At 37.9% G+C, this 25,369-nt stretch overlaps 1 protein-coding gene across 2 annotated transcripts in view; it reads right to left on the reverse strand.

The window, feature by feature from the left end:
* Positions 1–257: 257 nt before the first annotated feature.
* Positions 258–25,369, reverse strand: part of TANGO2 (transport and golgi organization 2 homolog) — a 25,814-nt gene continuing 702 nt past the window's right edge. The window contains exons 2-9 of one of the 2 annotated variants that reach the window (XM_005421449.2): positions 20,300–20,421; positions 16,307–16,395; positions 15,991–16,110; positions 14,880–14,994; positions 8,110–8,180; positions 6,617–6,770; positions 4,829–4,933; positions 258–3,085 (exon numbers count right to left, since the gene is read on the reverse strand). In XM_005421449.2, the coding sequence (XP_005421506.1) occupies positions 2,965–3,085; positions 4,829–4,933; positions 6,617–6,770; positions 8,110–8,180; positions 14,880–14,994; positions 15,991–16,110; positions 16,307–16,395; positions 20,300–20,355 (831 nt within the window). In that variant the 5' untranslated portion in view covers positions 20,356–20,421 and the 3' untranslated portion in view covers positions 258–2,964. Of the gene's footprint in view, positions 3,086–4,828; positions 4,934–6,616; positions 6,771–8,109; positions 8,181–14,879; positions 14,995–15,990; positions 16,111–16,306; positions 16,488–20,299; positions 20,422–25,369 lie in introns of those variants that run through there. The other variant, XM_014307213.2, reaches the window with a different exon arrangement.

Genomic DNA, 25,369 nt, shown 5'->3' on the forward strand with positions numbered 1-25,369 from the left:
TTCCTACCTTTCAAATATTTTCCTATTTCTTACCTGTATAAGACAACCATACAATATCAAAGAATTAGGAAATACCCAAAACAACATAAAAGCCCCAGAAAAAATAAAGCACTCTTAAAATGGAATCAAGTACCAGAAATAGAACTTAAATTACACCTCCTTCATCATTAATATGGCATGGAAGATTTAACTTCATTGCATCACACCAAATTACAGGCAAATAAACAAAAACATATGTGCAAAAATGCACAATCTACTAATGCCAACAAAGACTGGTCACCAGCTTGACTTTATTCTGATTCTAGTTTTGAACACATATGTAAACAACAATTATGACACAATTTTAAGCAAAAAAACATAGCTGAGGTTTCACACATTTTAAAATTTCTTCCACTACTATTCCAATAGAAAAAAAATCAGGAAACAAAAATCTCTTGCAAATGAATGACTTTGAAGAGATGACATGTATAAGCAAACTTAATAAAATGCCATGCAGTAGTTTCCTATATACATATTTTTCCTTAATATCCTTTAAAACTGGTATTTAAAATTCCCTATTATTATTAAAAATACTTTTATAAAAATAAAACACTTTCTTTGTTAACTGTAGGTTATCCTTTTTCCAGTGGATCCATTGCAACTCTAATTTGCACAGAGTAGATCATGCACTTCACAAATACCTTATCACTTGTATGGACAAGCAGCACTTGCTGATATGTGCACAACAGTCCTGATCCTGTTTCCACTGCAGCCAATGACAAAATTCTCAAAAAAGCTTCCAAAGAAGTTAAAAAAACCTCTCTTTATTAGCTATTCTGATGAGATAAAAACAACATCCAAGGTTTGGGCTCTTTCCTGTTTATTTTAATTGCCAGAAAAAGCAAATCCCAGATTTAGAATTTTGATTCAAGCACATCAAAATACATTATTATCATCCATATTTGCATCTAAGATCTGACTCACCTTTCTTTGCCTGTATGTAAAAACTAAGAATAAATTTTCATTATTACAGGACTGCCATAAAGACCAAAGTTTACAAATGCTTTTAGCATAATACTGCATGCATTTTGCTTGCCTTTATGATGTCTTCAAAGAGAATGTCATGTTTAAATACCCACTATTTGTAAGTAGATATAAAAAAGTTTGCTATGCAAACTCTCAGAGCAAGCTATTGAGGCAGGGCTTTGTTTCTAGGTATGCATGTGTTAAACTCAAATTTAAGACAGCTTTAGTTACTTTGCATCTAAAAATAACAGTTAACATTTTTAGCCATAAAAATATAGGGTTTAAGAAGTAATCAAAAAATTAAAAAGGGCTGATCATTTCCTGCAGCTCAGAAGGCTTTGAGTTCTAAACCATGTACAACCCAACACAATTGTTGATTGTCTTGCAATCAAGGTGGTCAAAAAGTCATTTATACAGAACTGAATCCACAACCTGTGACTAGTCATGTAAGCAGTCCTGGTATCTAGAAGCTATTTAAATATGCAAATATAAAGAAGAGATTTGACTAAATGCTGCTTTAGCATTTCCTGACAAATACAAATCTGGGAATGGCCTTTCACAGTACTTCACCTCAATGGAAAGTCTCATTTACTGCTGCCTCCATTACACACACACGTGAGAATGCCAAAATACACTAGTTTGAGTACAGAAACACAGCTGCACATCTTCCAAAGAGTATCAAAAATCTGACTACTTTGCAATAATTAATTAAAATCAGAGGCTTGTGAAAATACAGTCAGCATACCTAAAGGAAAAAAAAAATAGTGGTGATCCATTACTAACCTAATATTCTGTATTCAAAAAAAGTCAAAACAGAACACCAATAGAAACAAAAATAGCTTAGGGTTTTCAAATATCCTGTTATTAGCTAGAATCTTCCATTACCCACACTGGCACTGAATAATTGAAAAAAGCATGCATTTAAATAGCTTTTTAATTCACAGGTGCTAGAACATAGGAAGTACCTCTTAATATTAAATTTTTTCAGCAATATAAGACTGCAACAGTGTCACCTTACAACACACAGCTATTTCTACTAATAATCCATGAGATGGAATCCACTCCAGGCTGTAACACGTTCTACCAATAAAGAAATGAATCCAACATTTTATATGTACAAAACAGGCAATACATGAAAACCTCATCTTCAGCTTCTGTTTGCAAACAGGTACCTATTCCTTACCTGCTTGCTGGAGAAGAAAATAACAAAACCAAAACTGCTAATTAGACTATCAGGAAACAGGATATCACAGCACAAATAGTTTTATTCAGGTCAAAGATATGCAAGTCTCCTCCCACGGTTCTTTCAGTAAAAATGAACAGAGACTGAACTAAATTCCCTACCTTGATTCTCAGATCAAGTTTTAGAAATAAGAACTATTGCTATACTATCTATAGAAAAACAAATGTAAAGAATCCCCCCTCTCTGCCCTCCCCAGGCAGAACATTGCACCATGGCACTGAAAAGCTTAAAAGAGACTAAAGCACTTAATACTAGCAGGCTAACATACATTCATTTAATGCACATTGGCATCAGCTGTACAAACTTAACAGCATATGTTGAAGGTAAAGTTTGGTAAAACCTTCATATAGAACAATAAAAGCAGCAAATATTTCCCCACCATTAGAACTGAAAACAAGTTTATGTCTACTAATAACATCTTATAAAAAATCCACACCTACAAAAATGCAATGTCTTGGACAAAGATGGCCTTGCCCTGAAAGCAGGGTGGTATTAAATAAAATATTCTAAGTTGCTACTTCATGTAAAAAAAAAAAAAGCATCTTTATCTGGTTTTCTCCAAAGCACGTGTGCTTGATAGGGTATGATACCGGTTTATTTAAACTTTTGCTTTCCTTGCTATTTTTAGTTTGTGGAGGCTGGCACAAAACATTTACTAGAGCTTAATGGCTTGTTGTCTCATTGCTATTATTACAAACCACTGATGTGGAAAGTTGTTAACTGTGCAGTTTGAATTCATAGGTGCTTGTTTGCCACTGGTTGACATCAGCATTGATCATGTTGCGCTCGGTGAAAGTAACGCATCCCTCGGAATCGATGAGCACCACCGTGTTCGTCCTGCAACAGCAGCAGCACAAGGTTACACCTGGGCTCCACCTCAGGAACTGCCAGCCTGCCATCCCTCACTCCCAAATGTTTTAACCCTTTTTTTTCCCCCCTCCGAGCACATCATCAAGACAAGAGCAGGGCAGAAATCATCCTGACAAGTTCAAATGGGCATTTTCAGTCTGTTCTTCTGTCACGCCACTGCTTTGACTCCCTGCTGCACTTGCAGCAGCTGACACAAACCTGCTCACTGCAGAGAGTACAGTAAAACCTTAAACTTAGTGCAAAGGTGCTCCATTCAGAAAGAAGTAGCATAAAACTAAGTTTTTCTCCACACCCTACATGTACCCATAAGGATTACTGACATCAATAGTACTCTCTTCATTCCTTTCTTTCAAATCAATTGTATATATTATCACGGGTCTTTGATATATGATCAAGAAAAAGGTGTCTCTCTAGGAACCTTCCAAAGAGGAAATTTGTTTTCATGAAAAGCAGATGCCAGTTGTGCATCTATTCCAGTTTGCCTCGGCTAAACTGTCATTTTTCCATGGACACTGCAATACCCTTCCACAAAGGGATGACTGACAGAAGGAATTTTGCACCATCCTCATCTGGTGGCCTTTCCCAAGTCACTGTCCCAAGTCACAGTTGTTCACTCATACAAAAAAGAACTTAATTTCCTCATAAGAAAGTGAGGCCCAGTTAACAACCTCTATTCACTAAGCCCTGTTGCTAAGGGAAAGGTAAATGTGAGCATACAATTATAGCAGTAGAGAGACTTGAAATGTGTGCTAATTCACCAGGAGAAGGTCAGTATTTCTACCAAGTTATCCCTGTTTCCTTTGAAATGGCTGAACTCCAATCTGTGAAGCAAGGGGAGGAAGGTGGTTTCTTACCATGTTAAGTCTTCATTATCCCATATTTAAAATGTTCTTTTAATACATTTAAAGAAACCACTGTAAATACTGAGTATCTCTGTCAGAATACCAACTTGAAATGCCTACAGCAGTGAGCACTCTGCTTATCAACTCCCATCTCTACAGAGGAAATACCATGGCTGACCATGCCACAGACCAATCTGACAAAATTATTGGCAGACTTTTAGAGCAGCAATTCCCTACCACCAGCAACAGGGTTCACCAGCAATTTTGTCCCATTAAAGATTAAATGAAGATTTACATTGCATTATTCTATTCTTTTTGCAGCTTTGGTGGAACAGTCAGAGCAGAGAGTGAGAATATCTCAGTAAAAACAGCAGCATCAGTTAGGGGAGAAGTGGAAATACAGGTTCTGCTGAACAAGAGCAATAGGTTCTTAATGTATGAAAATGGCAGATCCATTTTATGATGCAATGTCTAAGGAAAACTCTGATTTAGCACTGCAGGTGACACGATTCCTGCTTGTGGAGGAGAAATGTGTTCTGCAAATCTCTGGTAAGAGCAAAGTTAGATGTGCTCAGATCTGCTCTTACACTGGGGAAGCAGGAGAACTGTATTATCTTGTCTGGGACAAGGTAAAGCTGTGCTGTGCTCTCCATCAAAGATGAACCACAGTGTGAGCTTCAAATGCTCTTCAGCAGCAAACCCCAGACACTCAAATACCGACCAAGGAAACACATTACTGAATTATACCAGATTAATATCTTTTAAAAAATTAAAGCAGTCACTATAGAATTTAACCTTACAATAGCACAATTTTGATTTGAGGTGTGCTTTGATGCAGTACACATTTATTTCTGGCTCTGTTTTTTACCTTGTTCCGTAACCCGGGCAGCGAACGCACAGAGCTGCGTACTTGTTCAGGATGGGGCGGATGTAATCCTTGCCCTGGTCTTCAATTGCAGGGTCTGGTAATTGACTGGAAAAAGTAGGAAATGAGTAAAAAAAAAAGTCTCTTATATTAACACATTCATCCCTCCTGATCTGGAAGGAGTTCCAGGATATCACTGAGATTACAGTCAAAGGCAGGGCTGAAGCAGAAGAGAAGGGGTAAAGGACAAAAACCCATCAGGAAAGAATGGAATTCTGTGATTAAACCAACCTCTGTACCCACTACATTCCTGTAATATGCACACAAAAAGAGATCATAAAGTAATATGAAACAGGATATTTTAAGAAAGTTCAAAGCTAGTGCATATCCACATGTTCATATTTATTATGAAAAGATCATTTCATCTTCAAGTATGATTTGGAAAGATTACAGGCTTAGTTTTAAATATTGCTTTTTGTAAGTAAATATTTCCCTTTTATAGTCAGATGGTTTCAGATGAGATCAAATGGAATTACTGAACATTAAGGGAAGACCACTTGACTATGCTGTATCTTATACCTTTGTCTTCTCACTAGTAAAAAGTATAAAGTCCAACAATTTTTTAAAAAATCACTTGATGTGATGGATGAAAAAAGCTATTAAGACAGCTTAGCAGACTCCCCAATTACTAGTCATTGCTCAGATGTCTGAGTTCTTATACAAAACTTTATTTTAAACCACTGAAAATGCCACATTCATGAATGCTGGCATTAAAATTTGCTGTAAAGTTTGGGAAATTGAATCTATATACCAGAAACAGCTTTGCTTCAACTCTAATCACTTCCCAGACAGATAAAATTCAAGGTAAACATGAAAGTTACCAGATGAGCAATGATATGAATTTAGACCACGGCACCTCCTGTACTCAACTCCATGTGTGCAGAATGTAGTGCTATCAACTTCCTTTCCTTCTGAATATCCAGCTGATGGGCTCAGGTTCACTGTGCCATCAGCTGTGAGTGCAGGAACCTTCCTTACATCTCAAACTCATCTCTTAAGGACTACCTTGACTGGAACTTTCTTGACTGAACTGTACACACACTTCCTTTTCTCCTCCCCCCACTTAGCCTGAAACAACTGCACTCCTGAGGAAGGCAGCTGGTTGAACTTTGAAATGTTGCTTCTTCACCCTCTGTCTACACTCTGAGCAGCAATACAGAACAGTAAAACCTGCTAACACAAACCTAAAGGTGCTGAGGCCCTGGCACAGGTTACCCAGAGAAGCTGTGGGTGCCCCATCCCTGGAGGTGTTCAAGGCCAGGTTGGATGGGTGTCTGAGCAACCTGTGCTAGTAGACAGTGTCCCTGTCAGTGACAGAGGTTGGCACCAGAAGATCTTTAAGGCCCCTTCCCATCTAAATCATTTTATGATCTATGTAAATAAGTGCTTTCTGTAAGGGCAGTAACCAAACTTATGTGAGCCTTCAAAAAGCTGACAGCAAGCAGCTGCACATCCCTAGGCATGCACTCATTGCCCTTATTAAGAGAAGTGCAATCTTTAAAAAAAAAAGGGCACAGAGAAATCAGTGCACAGCTGATGAGGTCTAAAACTGCAGTAGCCTTAATTGTGTCTCCTGCTTAAAAATCAATCCTGTTGAAAGTCAGGCTCTGTGAGAACACTGCTTTCAATTAATATGAAGGTAAAGTGCTTTTTTCTTTCAAAACAGTTTTTATATGCATGTTTTTAAATGGGTCATTGTATTTGGGTAAATTCCAGCTATCATGTTCTTACGGCTCTTGATTATTCATCACTGTAAGGAGCTCCTTCACCAAGTCTTCTTTGCTGAGGTCTTGACTTCTCTTGACCACTTCTGTGAAAAGCTGCTTCCCATACTGAAGTTTCTTCCATGGTGTATCCAACAAAGAATTACTCAATCCATATATTCCTACACACACAAAAAAGCCCAATTTAATTGGAAAGTGCCTTCTGGTGATTTCAGTTTTTGTTACAAATTTAAAAAATTTTAATAAAGTCTAAGTGACTCCCCAGCTATCCTTTACCTTCAAGTGTGCCATAAACACACAAGCCCCATTACTGAACAGGAGAATGCAGCAGGCTCCCATCTTATGCTGGGCTGTGCTTAAGCACTCCCCTCATGCTAATGCTCAGTACTTGGTTTTAGTTGTACTCAAATTCATATCTACAGCAGTTAGCTTTAACTTCTGGTTTGCTAAATCATGAAGGCACAACAGAATTTTGTAATTTCTGCAATCTAGTCTTGTCCGGCGTAGGGATAATAATCATAAGTTATCTTTGCCTCTGATTTTACTCTTGAAAAACACTGCAAAGCAGCACTGCATGACAGGAAGGACCCTTCTCTTTAGAGGCACCCTCTCACCACAAGCCGGACAAGAGAGATTACCAAACATCCTCTCCTCCTAAAGGCAGCCACATACACAGGAGTCTGTGGTCTAAGCACAGAGACCAGAACCATCTTTGGTACAGTCTGCAGATACCTAGAATTTGTGACTCAGTTTGTCATTAAAACATGGCCAGATTTTAAATTTAAAAAAAGTCTGTATTAAAATCTGTTTTATGTTTGTAGCTGTACAAAATCTAACAGTTGTTTCCAAGAATTTATGCTGTAATTGCTACAATAACAATTTGCTTCTGGCAGCCACATTTTGACCATTAACCTAAGCAGGCAAAGTAAGGCTCTGCCATCAACTGTTACCAGCCAGTTACAATGCTCAGAGCCTTCCATGTGTCCTGCTTCCATTTAAACTGCCTTTTTGATGATGACTTCTGGAGCATTGCTCTCTGTAGCTAGCTAGCAAAGAACTAGATTTAAAACATTTTAAAATCAATTCACCTGATAAGACAGATTGTATTTTTTTTTAAGCCAACTCTGTCCCTGGGGGAGCACAGTCATACTGTGACCTTCAAACTGCTGGGTAAGGGCAGTTAGGGTCAGACCCTCTGAAAATTCCATTCTCAAGACAGACTTCTGTCCTTCTGCCAAAATTACCTAAGCAGGATTCCACTAACTGCACTGCAGGTGGGTACATACACTGACATGGATAGAAACTTTTAATGAACTATTGATTCTTTACTGCATGTTATTAACAAAAACTTATATGAATTCAAGGACATTTGGTAATGTTTTCTTTTAAAGAATGCAAAGAAAAAGTCAGTGAAGACAATGCTTAAGTAGCTAAATTACTAGAACAATACATAGCTACATAAGAAAAAGTAATATTCAGACCTTTCTGAAGAAAGCCTACCAGCATTTAGGAAAACAGGTTCTGGTTCTCCTCTGTTTCCATAGTAGCAAATTACATCTCCTTTGGTGGTACTGAAAAATATAAATACAAATTTCTCCTTGAAAAGCCATCAGCTTCTATATTTGATTATGCTTTAATTTCATGCAATCTTTGAGCACATTAAGATGCTTCTCCCACTGTTGCTTCTATGATACCAGACATTGATGTGTTTTATTACTTTCCTCCTCTCAAAACACTGCACCATTATCAGGAAATAGCAGTATCATTTTTAAACATAACTGCAGTAAAACTCAGTCAAACCCCATAACTTCTGCATGGAAGTAGCCAGGCTTAATAACAAAAACTTGGTTTGATTAACTGGAGATTTAGTTGCTTGGGAGAAGGAGGCATATGAAAACAAAGGAACTGTCCATCACAGCAAGTACCCTTTTCCCCATCACTTCCTCTGAATCCTTCTTGCATTTTAAGCCACTGACTGCTGTGGGCAACTTTAGATGGCAGAAGTGCATTTCAGGCCCACTTCCAGCAATGCTGCAGGGCATGGCTGGGTCCTTTGTGCATTTCTTGGCTGTTTTCAGATCCCTGTAGTCACTGAATTTCTCTAATTGTAGGCACTGGCTGCAGCACTCATTCTCTCTTGTGCCCAGAGTACAGGGAGGGTCTTGCACAAGGTTCAGAGACATTCCAACACTGCAAACAACTCTGATTTGACAGAGATCATATTAGCATATCCAAATGGCAGGGACCTACATAGTCACACTGATACTGACAACACAAACACCAAACCAACTGATAAGGGGGAAAAAAGAGAAAGTAAGTCATCAATAAGCCTTATGTGTCCTGTGGGAAATGGATTGCCATTAGATGGCTCACTCTCAACATCCCTCACTCAGCTGACATGGAATCATGATTCCTCAGATCACTTCCAGTTGGTGGGGTTTGGCTTTTTTTTTTAATTTGCCAGAATACAGCAACGAGATCTAATTCTGTATTTCCCCCTAGTGATTTACTTGTTCACTGTTACCAACAAACACATTCTCATCATAGTTCAATTTTTAATTTGTTTCCCAAGCTCCAGCTCCTTAGGCATCAGATAGAGCTTCCAAAGTGGAAAAAAAGAAAAACAACCAAACAAAAAACCAAAACAAACAAAAAACCCCCGAACACAAAACTTGCAGTTAAGACTGAATTTGGATTAAGTAGCACGAAGCACAATACAGAAGAGAAGCTATTTCCAACACCTTATTTTTTTCCTAAGATAAAAAGAAGTATCTCTGTGCTGATGCAAATCAGAGTATATAGAATGCAATCTCATTAATGATGTACTGGAACTTAAATTGCTCTGCATAACTTAGCATCCGCTACTCAAACCTTAATAACAAGCAAAACAGTCTTGATTTAGCTGTTTATACTCTTCTTGAAAAGCCATTATGAAAGACATTCTACAGTGTCCTTTGCAAGACAGCCAAATGAAGAAGGAAATATTAACTTATTAATTACAGAAGTCAGAGGAGTCAAGAAGAGGAATATGAGAAAAGTCCCCATAAAGCAAAAACAGAAGTGCCTTTCTCTGTGCACTACTATTCCTCCTCCCAAACCCTTAAGAGCTTTCTGATACCACACAGAAAGATCATCAAGTTTTTCAGCAGAGGCAGAAGACAGCAATCACAGCAAGCATATTGTGTACACTATTTTTATTGTTAAATATCACATAAGACATAACATCAGCTATGATAACATCAGTAACTCAATTCGCAGTTTATCGACTGTTAAAAGAAACGTGTAATATTTCTGAACTTTCCTCTAGTAGCTTAAAAGACACTGATTTTCCTAATCTTTTTCTTCTCATCCTTAAGATCCTTATTCAGATTTATTTATGCTGATGTCAAGACTTACTGACCACCTGAACTCTTCACAGACAACAGCCTACTTTAGGCGTCTTAAGTTAAGGCATCAGAAATCACACAAACTATTGTACTGGTGCATTAAGTACTCTATTTTCAAATAGCTGCTGTAGAAGGTCTGTGAAAAGATCAGAGCAATTGTTATAACCTGAAGTCTCACAAGACAGTGTTAGATGGGAAGGCAGACAAATGGCCCAAGCAAGCTCTGGAACATAGCTGTAAGACAAGGCCTGCCACAGATGAGACTGCATGGTGAGTAAGCTGGCTCTGCTGACTTCCTTAGAACAGCTTTTTACATGAAAGAATATAATCCTCTAGCATCTCTTCCACGATTTGTGTCACTGACAAATGCAGTAACAAGATCCCCTGGAGTTTATCAAGAAGATGGGGAATACATGCAAACTGCAGGGTCACTAATTCAGGACATTGGTATTTATGGTGTGCACGCTCCCCCAGGAGTGTTTTCACTTACCTCCACTGCAGCACTGCTGCTGCCTTCTGTCAAAGGAAGACTAAAGCCTCCCAAGAGACTTCTGAAATGGGGATACTTTCAAAATTTAGTTCACTGTGCCAGTCAGGTACTCTTTCTTTTATCATTTGGCTCTGCCTATTCCCTTCCTACTGTTTACAGGTACTCAGAACTGAACATCAAAGCAGAAGCCAAGATGAAAAAAAATCACTGTAAGCTTGATCGCAGCAATAGCCTCAAAACCCTGGCCTGCACTCAAGATTCTCTTCCCTCCCAGCCTTACAAGTACAGATACCAATTTCACTGCAGAAGTAATAAAGGCATAATTAAAGTGATGACAATAGGACCCAACAGACATATTTTTAAATCCCAGCCATAGCTGACAGCAGAAAGAAACTAAAATTATGCTCTTAGATACATCATTCTGTCAAGAAATGTAAGCAATAATAAATGTTCTAGAAAATATTCTAAGCAGCACAAATCTCAGTAGTAATAGAAGCTTCATAGCAACATGAAAGCCATGCAGAGTTTGCCACAATCTCTTCTTAATGTTGATGAAACATAACCAATGTCCTTCTGCACTCCTGCCCTGCTTCACCTTCAAGGTGGCTCCAACAAAAACTCAGAATGAAAGAAAAAGGAAAAAAGTAGTGAGGTAGTAAAGCTGTACAGAGTGTGGTTATCATCAAGTGATCACTCCCCTGGGCACTGAGCTCTACTCTGCTACAGACAAGGACATTGGATTGTTTTATGAATAATCTGTGCATGTATTTTTTTGTGCAAGGACAAAAGATGAAACTGGCAGCAATGCTGAAATGCTGTACAGTAGTTTCCAATAAGTAGTATGGTTCACAGATTCATTTTCTTATCTTCAGTGTTCATGAGCTAATCAGATAACTCTTTCTGTTCTGAAACTAAAAATAAACAAGCAAATACCAAACCACCAACTATATAGCCCAAACATGTATCACCTACCATCAAATAAAATGGTGAAAAGAATTCTGCTGGATACTCACAGCATACAAAGTCTGCCTTAAAACAAACTCTGATTTTGTTGTCAGTGTCTAAACATTTCTTTGGCATTGTCTTAGTATTTTGGGCCAGGCAGAAGCTGACAGCAGAGGAAAGAGATAAAAAAGTTTTTTCTTTCTTTTGACATTGGACTGTCCATCCATCCACTGGAAGTGACTAAAGATCTATGCAGAAATACCACATTTTCATGAGGGAGCCACAAGAAGCAAGACAGGTATACTCTACCAAAGGTGATACTGAATTAGGAAGTGCATGAGAAGAAAAGGAAATGAGCTTACAGAGCAATCCCAGGGACTTGACCATCCATGTTCTTTTCATACCAGCACTCTGACCACCCCATCTCACTTTGAAAAGGCACCTAAATCCAATCTCTGGAGAGCAATCAAATCCTTCCCACCCAGCCAGGTCACATTAACCATGCTGAATGACAGCCTGCAGGTGATGGTATGGTTTAGTACATTTTCCCTGCAGGAACTGAAAACTGCCTGTGACAGGGGAGAACAGACAAGTTCACCCAAAAGGCAATTTTCTGTAATCCCCTCCAAGTGACTTGTTTGTAAGGCACAATTTGTCTATTCATCATGGAGAAAGTGATTCACTCCTGTTGCACAGGGATCTTATTGCACATAAACTAGATGGACTCTAACTGACAGCCTGTCAGAGACTACACTTGCTGGGTGGGTGACAAGAAGCTGCCAATTTGTCCTTCAGGGCAGTCTGGATTACACACTTGGCAGTAAGGAACACAAGTGAGATGCTGCCACAACAGCCCTGACACAAGTTTGAGGTACCCATGAAAGCCTGAGCAGGTGTAGCAGTAGATTTGTTGAACACAGGTTTTCCCCAGGACAGAAATGATGTCCTCTGATAACCTTGTTCCTTTCTAATCAGACCTACAGACAGCAAAAATGAGAGGAGTGGCAACACTGCCTTCCTGGAAGCCAATTTTGCAGCTGCACAAGATTCCAAACAGACACTGTTTGCCACATGCTATAATTCAACATAAAAGTATGTTTAGCATAACTTAATAAATATTCATGATTCTCATACTCAGCAGGTACACCCAAGATGATAAACTGAAAAATCAGAAAAATAAAAGTACTAAGTAATCTTCTTAAAACAACAAATCAATAGTGTTTAAATTGATATAAAGAGATGCCAGAGAGTAAATAGATTATTACACTGAAAATGTCAAAACCCATGCATGTTAAAAATAAGAGTCACACTAAGCTGTGGAAATAAACAATGAGATTTTAATAACCTGTATAGTTGTTTCCAGCTCCCTTTCTTGTATTACTGCACCTGTCATCTAGCATACTGTCATCATAATCATACTGAGAGAAGATAAAATTTCTTTTTCTGAAACGTGTACCTGAAGATTCAAACATTGTAAATCTCTCTAAATATGCTGCTTACACTCAGCAGAATGTGCTCAGGTACACCCCTTCCCACCAGTGCTTCATTTACACTTTCAATCTGACTTTCCCCTCCATTTCACACACTCTAACAGAGCCAATTCGTTACACAATGGAAGAACACATTAAGGACAGTCCTCAGTCTTTGTTTTGAACAGTAACATGGCCCAACAAACTAGCATCAACTACAATACCATTTTCTATTTACACAGAGAAGTAGCTCCTGTTCATATACCACATTTCTCTTTGGAGTAATTCTAATTTCCTAAAATGACAAGTTTACAAATATTATTGAAATTGCTCTGCATCATTAGCTTGCCAAGAATTTCATTTCATCAGAGTATCCAAGGCTAAGGACATGTCAAAGCAGAGAAGTTAATCAACACACACAGCTTTCAGAGTGATACTCAACAAGGAATTATGACCTGTATCACCATGGGAAGACTATTCAATTGAGCATACAACTCTCTATCATCCCAGCATGGAGGAATAAACAAACAAACCCAACACAGGAATGATTGCCTTAAATAAAATCAATCAAACCTACTTTATCATCATCATACTAGCAGCTATGACTATTCTCTTTTCCTACGTTAAAAGGAAGAAACTCAAACTTACTGCTTCCTAGGTCACACCTTGAATATGATGTTTGCTTGAAAACATCTATTTCTTCTGTTACATTTTCAGTAAAAGATAGCCTTCCAATTTATGCAATCTAGCCAGGCAGCAACATACAGCAGAAAGCTCAAAAAGTCAAATACTCTGACCATGGTAAAAATTAATTTAGGCAACTGAAAAATTTTGGGAAGTCTCTGGTGAGATGATGAACTTTATAAAGTAGAGAGTAAAAAGACCAAAAAGCATCAAACCCTCCAACTGCCTGGCCATCTTCTGGATTTAATTTCTGGAAAGATAACCTATATATTTATTCTATTTCTAAGCAGTCCCACCAAGCAGAAATACACTCATGGTATCTTCACAGAACTGACTGGTGTCTGAGCCATCAGCTGAAGATGGTCTAATACAGAAAGTGAAAAATGTAAATACAAGGCCAGTTAGTGAGAGGGTGCTAAAAATTATTTCCACTGAAAACAGTAAACACTCTGGCCTTCTGCTTTAAGTGCATTCCCAGAAGCATGCAGAAAAGCTGAGTGGGAGAAGGCCCTGCACCATCAGGTTGTCTGATAAAATTAATGCTTCTGCACAAATGTGCCAAAGCAGCAGTGTGCCCCTGGCAGTTTAGCTGTGCTCCCAGGCATGCAGTGTGCATCCAGCTGGGAACTGACACAGGCCTGGAGATGCCTCAGCCCTGGATTTCCATTCTTCCCCATCAGGCAGAATGCAAAGGCAAAGTAGCAGATGTGTTTGTGCATAGACACATGCACAGGCAGTGGAAAGCATTGTGCCAATCACACTGATTATAATTAAGTATCCAACATCCTTTCTTGGCTACAGAAACTTTAAGTTAATGTTTATTTGTCTTGTGATTATTTTTAATGTTTAAGGAAAGATTAATGACACAGACACTGACATGAATAATAGCTTGAAAGCTTTCAGCTGTTCTAATCCTGCTGCAGCATGTCAACTCTCAGAGAAAAAAAGGTGTCTGAGAAATTATGAGCTGAGGTTTTGTCTTCTCAAAATACAAAACCCGGAGCCTCCAGGCTGAAGACTGGCTACAGCCTATCAGAGAGTTGCAAGAAGTTTTGTGGGAAGCAATGGTTAGAATACAAGATAGCTCTCCAGTGTTTGAAAGATAAACAATAACAAAGGAAAGGAAGACTACAATAAAATTAGGGCCTTGCATGCCAATTAGCAAAAAACATGAGCTCTAACTTTAGTTTGTGACAGGCTTTGCATTGTTACACTTTGGTGCTATGACTTGTATGTACAGCACTGTTATTATCCTTCTCCCTCTGATATTTGAACTGTGATGTTTTATAGACTTACTTCAAGTCAGCTGCTAATAAATTAAATCCATTGTAAAGATGTCCCTCTACTGAAACTTTCTTCAAGTAAGAGTAGCTGTCCAGATCTGCAGTCAAGAAGTTTGTTACAAGAGCACCTAAGAAAGAGAAGTACATAGAGCAACTTGTATGTGTGTGCTCACTATTCTGACAGCCCTGGTAAAATAAACAGAAAGATAAAGATTCCTGTTGCCAACAGGCTGTAACAGTGGAAGAAAACCCCAAACCACAAAACCAACCCAAATAATGAACCAACCTTTAAAAGTCTTACATCATTGTACCATGTTCACATTAAGAGCATGACTTTTACTCTGAAGAACTCAGTCAAAAGCTCTTGGTGAAATTTTAAGAATTCACATTTACTAACTATTCTGGATGGGATGCACCTTTTGTCTCCTCCCACCTTACAAATTCTTTCTTGTCTTGCTTCACTTCCCTGATATATGACCCTAAAATGAAATACAAATGACATGGTTCATTTGTTTCTCTGTGTAACATGGTTTGTCACTGCAATATATTCCCAATCCAGTACCATATGACAGTTACACACAGATCTATTTTTACTTAAAAAAACCCACAGATGTGCTGTTTTGAGCATCCTCTTTGAAAGAGGGTTTTTTCTATTATTTCTTCTCCTCTAATTTATCAGTGGGGAAGAAGAATCTTTTAGGCTGCCTCCAGCATAATCCAAGTTGCATTCCCTGACAAAGGTGTTTGAATATGAATATGCACTTTAAGAAGTCTACTGTAATTTAAAACTAGCTCAATGCTTGGCTAATTTTTCTGTCTGTTAATTAGAATTACTATGCAGAGGAGATGGTGCTGCTACATAGCTTGTATGAATGTGACTTCAGGCTCTAGGCACTACATCTTGTTTTACTTATGCCTGCTTGATCAAGAAATCATTATCCAAGTCAAGGCCCTTACATATGTACTCAAACTCATCAGTTAAAAAATTTGTTTACAGCACATAAACATTCTTTTTGTCCATAAAGCTGTGTTAAGAAAATTAATATTGTAATCACTATTTTACTGGAACATCAGGGCTTGTTTGTCCACTTCCTTTTTTGTTTTTTATTTCAACTCCTCCATACCTCTTCCTTTTGCATTTTTATCAATCTTCGGCTGCATATAGTTTGTCAGGGCTGCCATCTTGCCTTTCTTACTGATTCCCAGCCAAGTCCCTCCTTCTTTTCCCTCCTCCATATCCAGACCTAATGGAAAAAGTAAGAGTTAGGTTATTAAATACATTAAAATTAAAAAATGTTTCAAACTCGCAACATATTTTCCTTAGATATATAAGGAAGAAGAAAATTTCTTATTAGAAAGGCAACACCACCCTAATAATGAAAAAACCATGCCATGATTCTCTTATATAATAAACCACTCAAAACAGCAAGAAACACATACCACTAAGGATCTCATTGCTGCTGTCCCAAAACTCGGCTGATTTGGATGGTCTGTGGTAAAACTCATCCCTATTAGCTGCTAGAATAAGCCTGCAGAACACAAGAGGAAAAAAGACACTATTACTTACAAAGTGGAACTTCACAGTACAGGCAGGAGCAGAATCCAATTTTTTCCAGAGCATTAACTCATTTCAAGCATGAAACTATCCTTTATCTCCCACCTCACCTTTATCACTCAGTGTAAAGTTCAACTGACATCTGACAGCAGCCTTCTCTCTCTCACTGTTGTGAGACACTCAGCAAGTCCCTCTTGGTGAGTGAATGAGGCAACTGATGTTTCCAAAAAATAATTCTTACAATAGAAGACACTGAATTAAGATTGTATAAACAACCTTAAGATTCCTCAGCACAAAGTTACAGCTTAATTAAAGAAAATAATTATTATTTTGAAATTATTTTTTTTAAAAAGTGTTTTTCATTGGTAGAACATCCTCAATTGAGGAGCAGGTAATGTATCCAAGTAAAGGTGGCAGACAATGGTGACCCCAGGCAAGCCCTGTGTGGAGACTCAGGGCAGCAGGGGACTGCAGGCAGACCTGCAGAGCTCCAGGGCAGCTCCCTAAGTCCTGCTCATCAGTACCCACAACATGACTTGCCTTTATTTCAGCTGTGAGACAGTGAACGCTCCCCCTTCTCTCCAGCTATGTTGCTTAATTTAATTTTAATGAAATGCTATCTTTCAAAAACCTGCAGATTTTCTTTACCAGTTTTCTTTAACCTCAGTTATCTTCTTCACTGTCAGTTCCTCCTGCCAGCTGCATCTCAATTACAGCTGCACAGCCAAAGACAAGTCTGCTACTGGAAATTGAAGACAGACCATACAATTTTAATTCTAATTTTTAGCCACAACACATGAGAATCAATTCCAATGACATCTCATTACTTTGTTTGGCATTCAGATGTACTTACATTTTCTGCAGGTTTCTGAACTTTCCTGCAAATTCATCTCTTCCCTAATACAGTGTTTTAAAAGAGGACTGTGAGGTACAAGTTGCATATTAGAAATACTACAGAAAAAGAATCATAATCAACCATAGAGAAACTAGAAAAACCTGACATTTCAATGGCATCCTTTCTGTAAGGTAAGTGCTTAGTATTTTGCCCAACAAAGATAACATCTGTTGGAGAGCAAACTGTATGTACAATTTTATCTTTCCAATGCAAATATAATATTGTTCCTTTCAAAATTACATAATTTCTCTTCTTCTGGCTGATTCTAGTCTTTGAGCTATAGGCTTTCTGCTGGTTTACCAATTTCTGTCATCTTACCTCAACATGCTCCATTAACAGGATGCAGCCTCCTTTCATGGATTTTTATTTAAATGAGTATCTCCACTGTTAAAAAATATTTTGCCTGAAGTGCACTTCTCATCTCCTGAAGCTTCAATTATACGTTGCCTTCAATAATTCTTGACATGAAACTACATAGTTTCTATTAGATTAAACTCCATAGTTACTATTTGCTCATAGCATCTAAATACTAAAAATAAGCAAAGTATTTTTTTGTGTGATTGAATATTGCCCATCTCAAGTTAAATGCAGACCCTAAATTTAGCACAAGGCTAGTATACAAAAGCATAATAATAAAAACATCTTTATTTTGTCATTTATGAAACATAATTATAGTGAAAAGGAGCAATATTAAGTGACCCTCATCTTCTCATAAATTGCAAAAAGCCTATTCAGCTATTTTTATAGCTGAAATAATTCAACTATATTAGGATTTACATATAAAGATTTATTTTAATATTGAGAGAAATGAAAACATGAGAAATCATTCCATTAAAGCAATTTCCTACAATGCAATTCAGCTCCAGAAAAGAGCCTGTGATTATAGCTTTGAAGCTTGAAACATTAATTTATTTGTAAGATGCACACAGTACTATTCAGAAGGATGTAAAGGCAGCATATTACCTCTGACAGTAATAATGGACTACACTAAAGTGCTTGTTACACTGCACTAAACTTTACCACAAACAAGCCCCAAGAGGGAAAACAGAACCAGCAGCAAACCTACAGGCAGATGGATTTGTTAGTGTGTCACAAGAGTGAGCTCTTTGCTTAATTAGATGCTCAAGAAAATTGACCAATATGCTGCTCTAGAAACCAGAGTCTACCTGGATGGAAAATTCTCGCAACTGTTACAGGGAACATGTTTTAGCTTGGCTATTTTCTTCTAGCCAGTAAACTCAGTCAATGACAAGCTGTTTGTCCTTTCAACTTTTAATTCCTATTACTGACACTTTCTTTCAAATGCAAAGCAGAGAATGGTAAGGAAAATTTAATTGCCTGGTTTGTGATGGACAAAGAAATTAGTGTCTGGTTAAAAATGCAAAGCAGAGAATAGTAAGGAAAATTTAATTGCCTGGCTTGTGATGGACAAAGAAATTAGTGTCTGCAGGTACAGGAATCCCCTTTTACTTGGGAAAACTGTTCCAAGACCTCACTATGAAATAAACAGAGATACAGCACAGTGATGCCTGAACTGTCAAGAAAAATCACTCTTAGCAAGAACTTGTAGAGAGAGGTCTCACTTGGTCCAATGGCCTGGGATTTTTCACCCTAACAGGTAGTTCAGAATGATTTATCTCAGGTATAGAGCAAAGCACTGCTTAACAAAAGATATAGAGAAAGTTAAATACAATTAAATACTCCTGAATTTGGGTCAACATCTCAAAAGTGTTGTCCTATTCTGATACTGACAGCAAGTTGTTTTCTGATATAAATTAATAACTTCAATCTTGATGTAATTTTTATAGCAAGCAAACTACTCTAAGTTCTACTTTTAAATATTGATCATGGCAGAAAGTTCACTTGGCAAGCAACTGCAGTTTACATCCAAAGGATTTTCCCAAGAGGCATCAAATTGATGAATCTATCTTTTGCTAACTACCAACACAAAGAGAGTCAGACCAAATAAATGGATATATTAATTCAGCACCAGTCACATCATAAACAAAATCCCTTTTCAGGCAGGTTCCAGATGCAGAAAGGAATGCACTCTGGACAACTGAGGTTTCCATTCTCATTTCCTCTCTTTCTGTAGAATGGCATCTGCTTCTTAATACAAGAGGACAAGAAAACAAGTCAGTGAAAGGCACAACCATTTACTGAGCAGACTGACTGATGGTTTCTGGATGAATACCAATACTTGTACCCTACAAAGCAATATGGAACCTATACAGTATATATAAACACAGCAATAAACCTGCATAGTCTGTTTACAGCCTGAAGTGCTTGCTGTCTTTTTATTACATACTCAGCGTACTGAAAGATACTAATGTTGGAGATGAAATTTAAAGAGGACAGGCTACAATGAGAGAAAATGATTACAGGATGTTTAATACTTTGGAAACTCACCTGCACGACATCGAGAAATTCTTATAAACTGACCTAGAAGCCTGCAAGCTTATTTTTTCTTCAGTTTTTGGCCAAACATTTCGAACACATGACTTAGTTTATTGCCTACAGTTTTAATTGCAAGCAGATTTTGGGCAGGGGAAAGGCTAGGACACTTATTAGAAGTTCCTTGGTTGCAAACTGGAAGCCTCAAACGTATCTACCACGCTGAAAGGAGGGGACAGCTACAACTGTGATGCTCAACAAACAGAATTCCACTTGGTTTAAATAATAAAGTAGAAGGCAGGACTTCCAAACACTGGAGTACAATATTTAAAGGACTTACTCAGCACGACAGATCACCAGCAAAAGGTCCATGATTAGAAAGCCCTAGACTTCTGATATAGTCTAAAACCAAAGGGTTCTAAAAAGGCTACAGTAACTCATCCAATGGGGAAAGCCATGAAGTTAAACACTACAAAAGCACAGTTGAACACATAATGTTGATTTCAGTTTGTAATTCACACACTGGCTACAAAAAGGAATTGTGTAAAATATTACAGAAGCAGGTTTGTTTTAACTACAACCATCTTACCTGTATGCATTTTTTGAAACTGGCCGTGGGTCAAATTTGAATAGAAGGATGCACATTGAAGAACTGATGTTTAAATCTTGTTTCTTCCACAAAGGCTCAATGCAAGGTCATTCTGTAATAGCCTAAAATGGTAATAAAGATTATGCATTAAACTGCAAATTATAAAAAGAGAAACTTACTGCTGTGCTGGAGCTTAAGGATTGCAATGTACTGACTAATAGCTCACAATACAAATACATAAATAAAATACAACTTCAAAAACAGAACAGTCCTAAAGACTGATTTACTAACCAAATTCTTATGGTAGTTCTTTCAAAGTTATGACTGGTTAGTTCAGATTTTTAGGGAAAAAAAAAAGCTGCATCAGGAAAATATTGACAAAGTGTAGAGTGCTAGCAATATATGAAAAAACCACTGTTATGCAATTTTCTGCTCATTACCAATAAAGCACCTTTACTTTTTTTCCCTCTCTTAAGGAAGGCAAAATACTTATTTTAGAATAAAGGAGGAAATAAGATTCAAACTGTTGCAGAAGACAGAAAAAGCCTCATTAAAGACACTCACAGACCTGCAAATAAAGTATAACTTAGGCCAAGCTACTATCAAAGTCCAGGAGAAATTATTATTGTTTACCATTGGCTAAAAGGTCAGGAACAAACAGAAACACATGGGACATTTGTGTCCAGAGTTTACATTTTGATGAGGAGTTTCCAGCACTTGTGCTATATTTAAAATTCTGGCCATGCAGGTGGAATGAGAAATGTGCTTTCCCTTTCAAACCAACAAAACAGCTTTCAAATATTTTGTGTTGTCCAATTAACATTTTTCTGGTAATAAAACTGCAGTCTGATCTTTACTTTTTGAGGCTGCTCAAACAATTATCAGAATTCCACCACCCAATGACACACAACCATTTTTATTGTTACTGAGAGCCTTTGCCATGCAAGGACTTTCAAGGTAAGTCAAGGGGAGAGGGAGGCAGAATTCAACACCACAACTCTAAGGCCCTCTGAGCAACCCAATGACTGAAAAAACTTCTGTACGAAAACTGGGATTTTTAACCATACTTTCAAGATACGTGGAAAATGTCTCTCTTGCCCTTTAATTGCTACATAATTTGTCATAGGAGATATCAGGAAATGGATCATCTTGACTACATTCATATTACCAAAACCAGAGCTGCAAGTGAAGCATTTATACAGATTTTATTTTTAAATTAACACCTTGCCCATAGCTGCTGGCTCCTGTTAAGTCACAGCTCAGCACCACAACCAGCCTGCTGCTGTTGTCAGAGCACCACAAGTTCAGTCTTGCAGCCCAATATCCTGCAAAGAGACTCTTCTGCTGCAGGACATGAAATAATTCACAAAGAGGTGCAACACTCCTGACATGCTTGACAAGAAAATTAGCGCACAGGAGTGTGTGTGTGTCTGTATATATATAAACATACCTCAAAGTATTTTAAATTCTGTTTGCTGACAAAAGGAATTTCCCTCCCAAGGTGACTCATAATCCATGAGCTAAAAGCAGCAATAGCAGAGCTGTCCCAACTATTCTGTGTTAAACAGGTTACACAATAACACACTGTTGGCTTTCTTTGCCTCTATCAAGTCAATCCCAAAATAACTGCATTAGAAATTCATCATAAAATGAAGATGCAGTCTTGAATTTTGGATAACTGATTTACTAGCCAGGTCTTTAAAAAGACCATAGCCAGCTTTATAGAGAAAATCTAACCACTTTTGAGAAGGTGATATGCCCCTTCTCAGACTTCTATTGCTGAATTTTCAGTAGACTGCAATCATACTGGACTTGAACTGCCAGTACTGGAAGACTTGGATCTTCTACACACAGACTATTTCAGAAACAACACTCACAGCTCGTAAGAGATCACCTTCAAATCTATGGGTTTAGAGGTTCCCATCTACAGCACTACTGGGAGTATGCCAGGGAATCCTAAAAACTTTTTTTTTGGCAAAGTGCAAAGAAGCTCACTTGGTGAAAGCAGGGATATAAAATACAATTCTCATGACAACTGTCACTGAGTACTCTCGCTGACTGTGGAGATACGGCCGCTAGGTGCCTTGCCAGGTAATTAAATGGATTACTTGATAGAGAACTGTTTGCAATTAATCACTCATAAAACCAATATTTTAATAAACAGGTTTCAGGCTCCATTGCCTGATTTATTCAGTTCCCTTCAAATAATCAAGTAGGTCCAGCTGTTCATGCAAGTTACTGGCCAGCACAAAGATTAAACAAAAATTATCAGTCAGAAAACAGCTGCATAAGAAGTTTGCAATACTCATCACAATTATCTAGCAGGACAAGTATTTTGAACACTTCAGTACCTTTCTAGAATCCCCAGTCATTATGATTAGGTACTACTGCTTTGACAGAATGCTTTTTGTCACCCCATGAACCCTGCTTGATGTTATTACAGTTCTTTAAGTTACATTTATGCTTTTACTAACCTCAAATATCAAACCAGCATTTTTTATCTCAGGCTCCACCTTTTTTTTTTTTTTTAGACAGAAGTGTTTAAGGCAGATAAAACAGAGCTACCCCTTTAAAATAGCAGCAACACTTAACTGGCAAAGGAGGCAAGCAATGTATTTTGGTACCTTCTTTGATTAAAGCTGACATTGCACTTGAAACACCTGTTGTGGATATTATCCTTAAATTCTTAAATAGAAGTATAATGAAAGACTCAAATTTGGATATTCTGAAATTTACGATAATTAACAAAACACTAAGAGGAAAAAAAATGAAGACTGAAGAGAGGCTGTCATAGATGTTGTAAATACATAAACATTCAATCAAGAAGTCTTAATGCAGGTACCATTCTCTCAAGCTCATACTCACATAAAAGCTGCTGCTGCAGCCACGGGGATGAGATGAGCACACTGCCCAGAGCTGGGGCTGCAAAGCACATGTACTCAACTCAGCTGGGTCCCCACAGACCAAGGAGAGGAGAAGGTGAAAAAGATTAGGCCAGCACTGACTTCCACTTGCAACTTGATCCTACAGCAAGTCCAAAGCCAGATCAAAACCTGATTTTCAATCTCCATTTCTGCAGAAAATGTGCCTTCAGAACCATCCTTAGAAATGAAGGAGGTGCCATAGTTTAAAGAGTTCAAATAGAAAAGGCTAAGTTGTGGTACAACACTTGCTTTCTGATTTTCTTTTTGAGGAGAATACAAGCCAGAATATACACACTATGCAACAAGGTCTGCAGGAATGGGGGAGAAATCCTGTGCTCTAGGTTGGAGACAGTGAAGACTGCTCTCTGGATAGTGAGCTTTTATAAATTCTAGTTTGCTTATTCCTACTCAATAAGACAACAGTTACCAAGGATGACATGATAGCAACAATCTCCTATTTCTGTAATATTTCTAGTTTGCTGTCCAACTTATGCCTAATACACACAAACCAGCTTGTCAAGAACCACAAACATCCTGTAATTAAGCGTTCTGCTCCAAATGGCACCGCTAATTTGGAAATGACATTAAAGTAACTAACATTCTTGTTCTGTGCTACAGTACCCTGTTAGACAGCACAGTGTGTTGTTTTGCTCATTTGAAGGATCTGTTAAAAGCCTGAGTGGATACATGCCAGCATAAGGTAGCATTTAGAGGGACTTTCAGGGGACCCAAACATGATAGATTGTGTATGTTCTTTTCATAGGTCTCTACCATCATTTGGTTGATTAGAAGCAATCAGTTCACAATTTGGCATAAAACTATTTTATCCTTAAGAACTCCCAGTAGCAGGCTTTGAAAAAGGAAGCCATTTGTTACGTAGTTCATATTCACAAATGAAGCATCATAAATAACATCTGTCAGTTACGACAGTGATCTCAAGTGCTTCTCAACTCATCCAAAACTATTGTTTAGGTGCAGTCTAAAACACAGCTAAAACCATTATTCACTGGAATCTGCTAGTTCTATGCACTACAACAATAACTTGTGTTCAGCAGAGTACAGAACTATTTTACTGTCTCTTTTGAGTATGTCCAAATGAAACTGAACCCTACAGCCCTCAAATGCCCATAGAAGGACCATAAAATTGGATGTAGTTTCTTGCACTACTGAAATTAGGTTTTTAATAGCAAACTTTAAAATCATCAAAAATAAGACATGCTTGATTAGTTCTTAAAAGTAATCTGTTTTTCTCCCTCAGAGAAAAGTGTCTCCTGGCTGCATTTTTAAAGCATTTTACTGTTTCATTTTTGCACTTCCCTTTTGTACCACATGCTCCACAGCAGCAATACTAATAACTACAGATTAATTGGAATAGATGGATCCATAATTTGATGACTTCCAGGTTGTTCCCTGTGAAGAGCATTTGTAAGTAACCCAGACTTTGTAACCCTACCAAGGTGAAGAGTCATCTTCCCTACAAAAGACAGCAAAGCAAAAGTACAACACTTAAGAAACAGAAAATAACACGTAAGGTGAATGGCACTCCCAAGTTTAATGGGCTAATTTTATTTTCTGCTGTTTGATTTCTCTCTGGCGTTTTACTAGATGAGGTCCACTGTACAGCTCCCATGAGAAACAAAAGCCAGTAAACATAACCTTTCACCACATCATGTTTTAGAAACATTTACAAAAATGGAGTAAAACAGACTTTGCCCCAATTTCTTAAGAGCACAATCAGCAACGGATCTGCAGACTCAGGCCCCTTTGCAGGGCCTGTTCCTTAGGTAAAAGCTGTATTTTTAGCTTGTACAGTTCTTAGGTTTTCTTCAGGGAGGAACCACCAGAAGACATTAGTAGTTTTCACTGACTCACTATGACTATTTCTTGACCTCAAAGGGTCACTACATATCAAAACCTAATTTAAAAATTACTTTATTACTCTTGTACACTTACAATTACTCCTATACGTGACGCAACTACCAACCAGCCACCACCCACGCAGGAATGAAATGCCATCGCATAACCAAGGAAAACAGGTGCGAACTGACACCTGAAAATTCCCCCAGAGGTGCTGCTGGATAAATTTAGGACAAAAACCTTAAGCAAATGGCGCTCAGGAGCAGCACCTTCCTTGGCTGGGGGGGCC

This window comes from Geospiza fortis, unplaced genomic scaffold (assembly GCF_000277835.1).
Source record: "Geospiza fortis unplaced genomic scaffold, GeoFor_1.0 scaffold408, whole genome shotgun sequence".
In the NCBI taxonomy this organism is placed as follows: Eukaryota; Metazoa; Chordata; class Aves; order Passeriformes; family Thraupidae; genus Geospiza; species Geospiza fortis.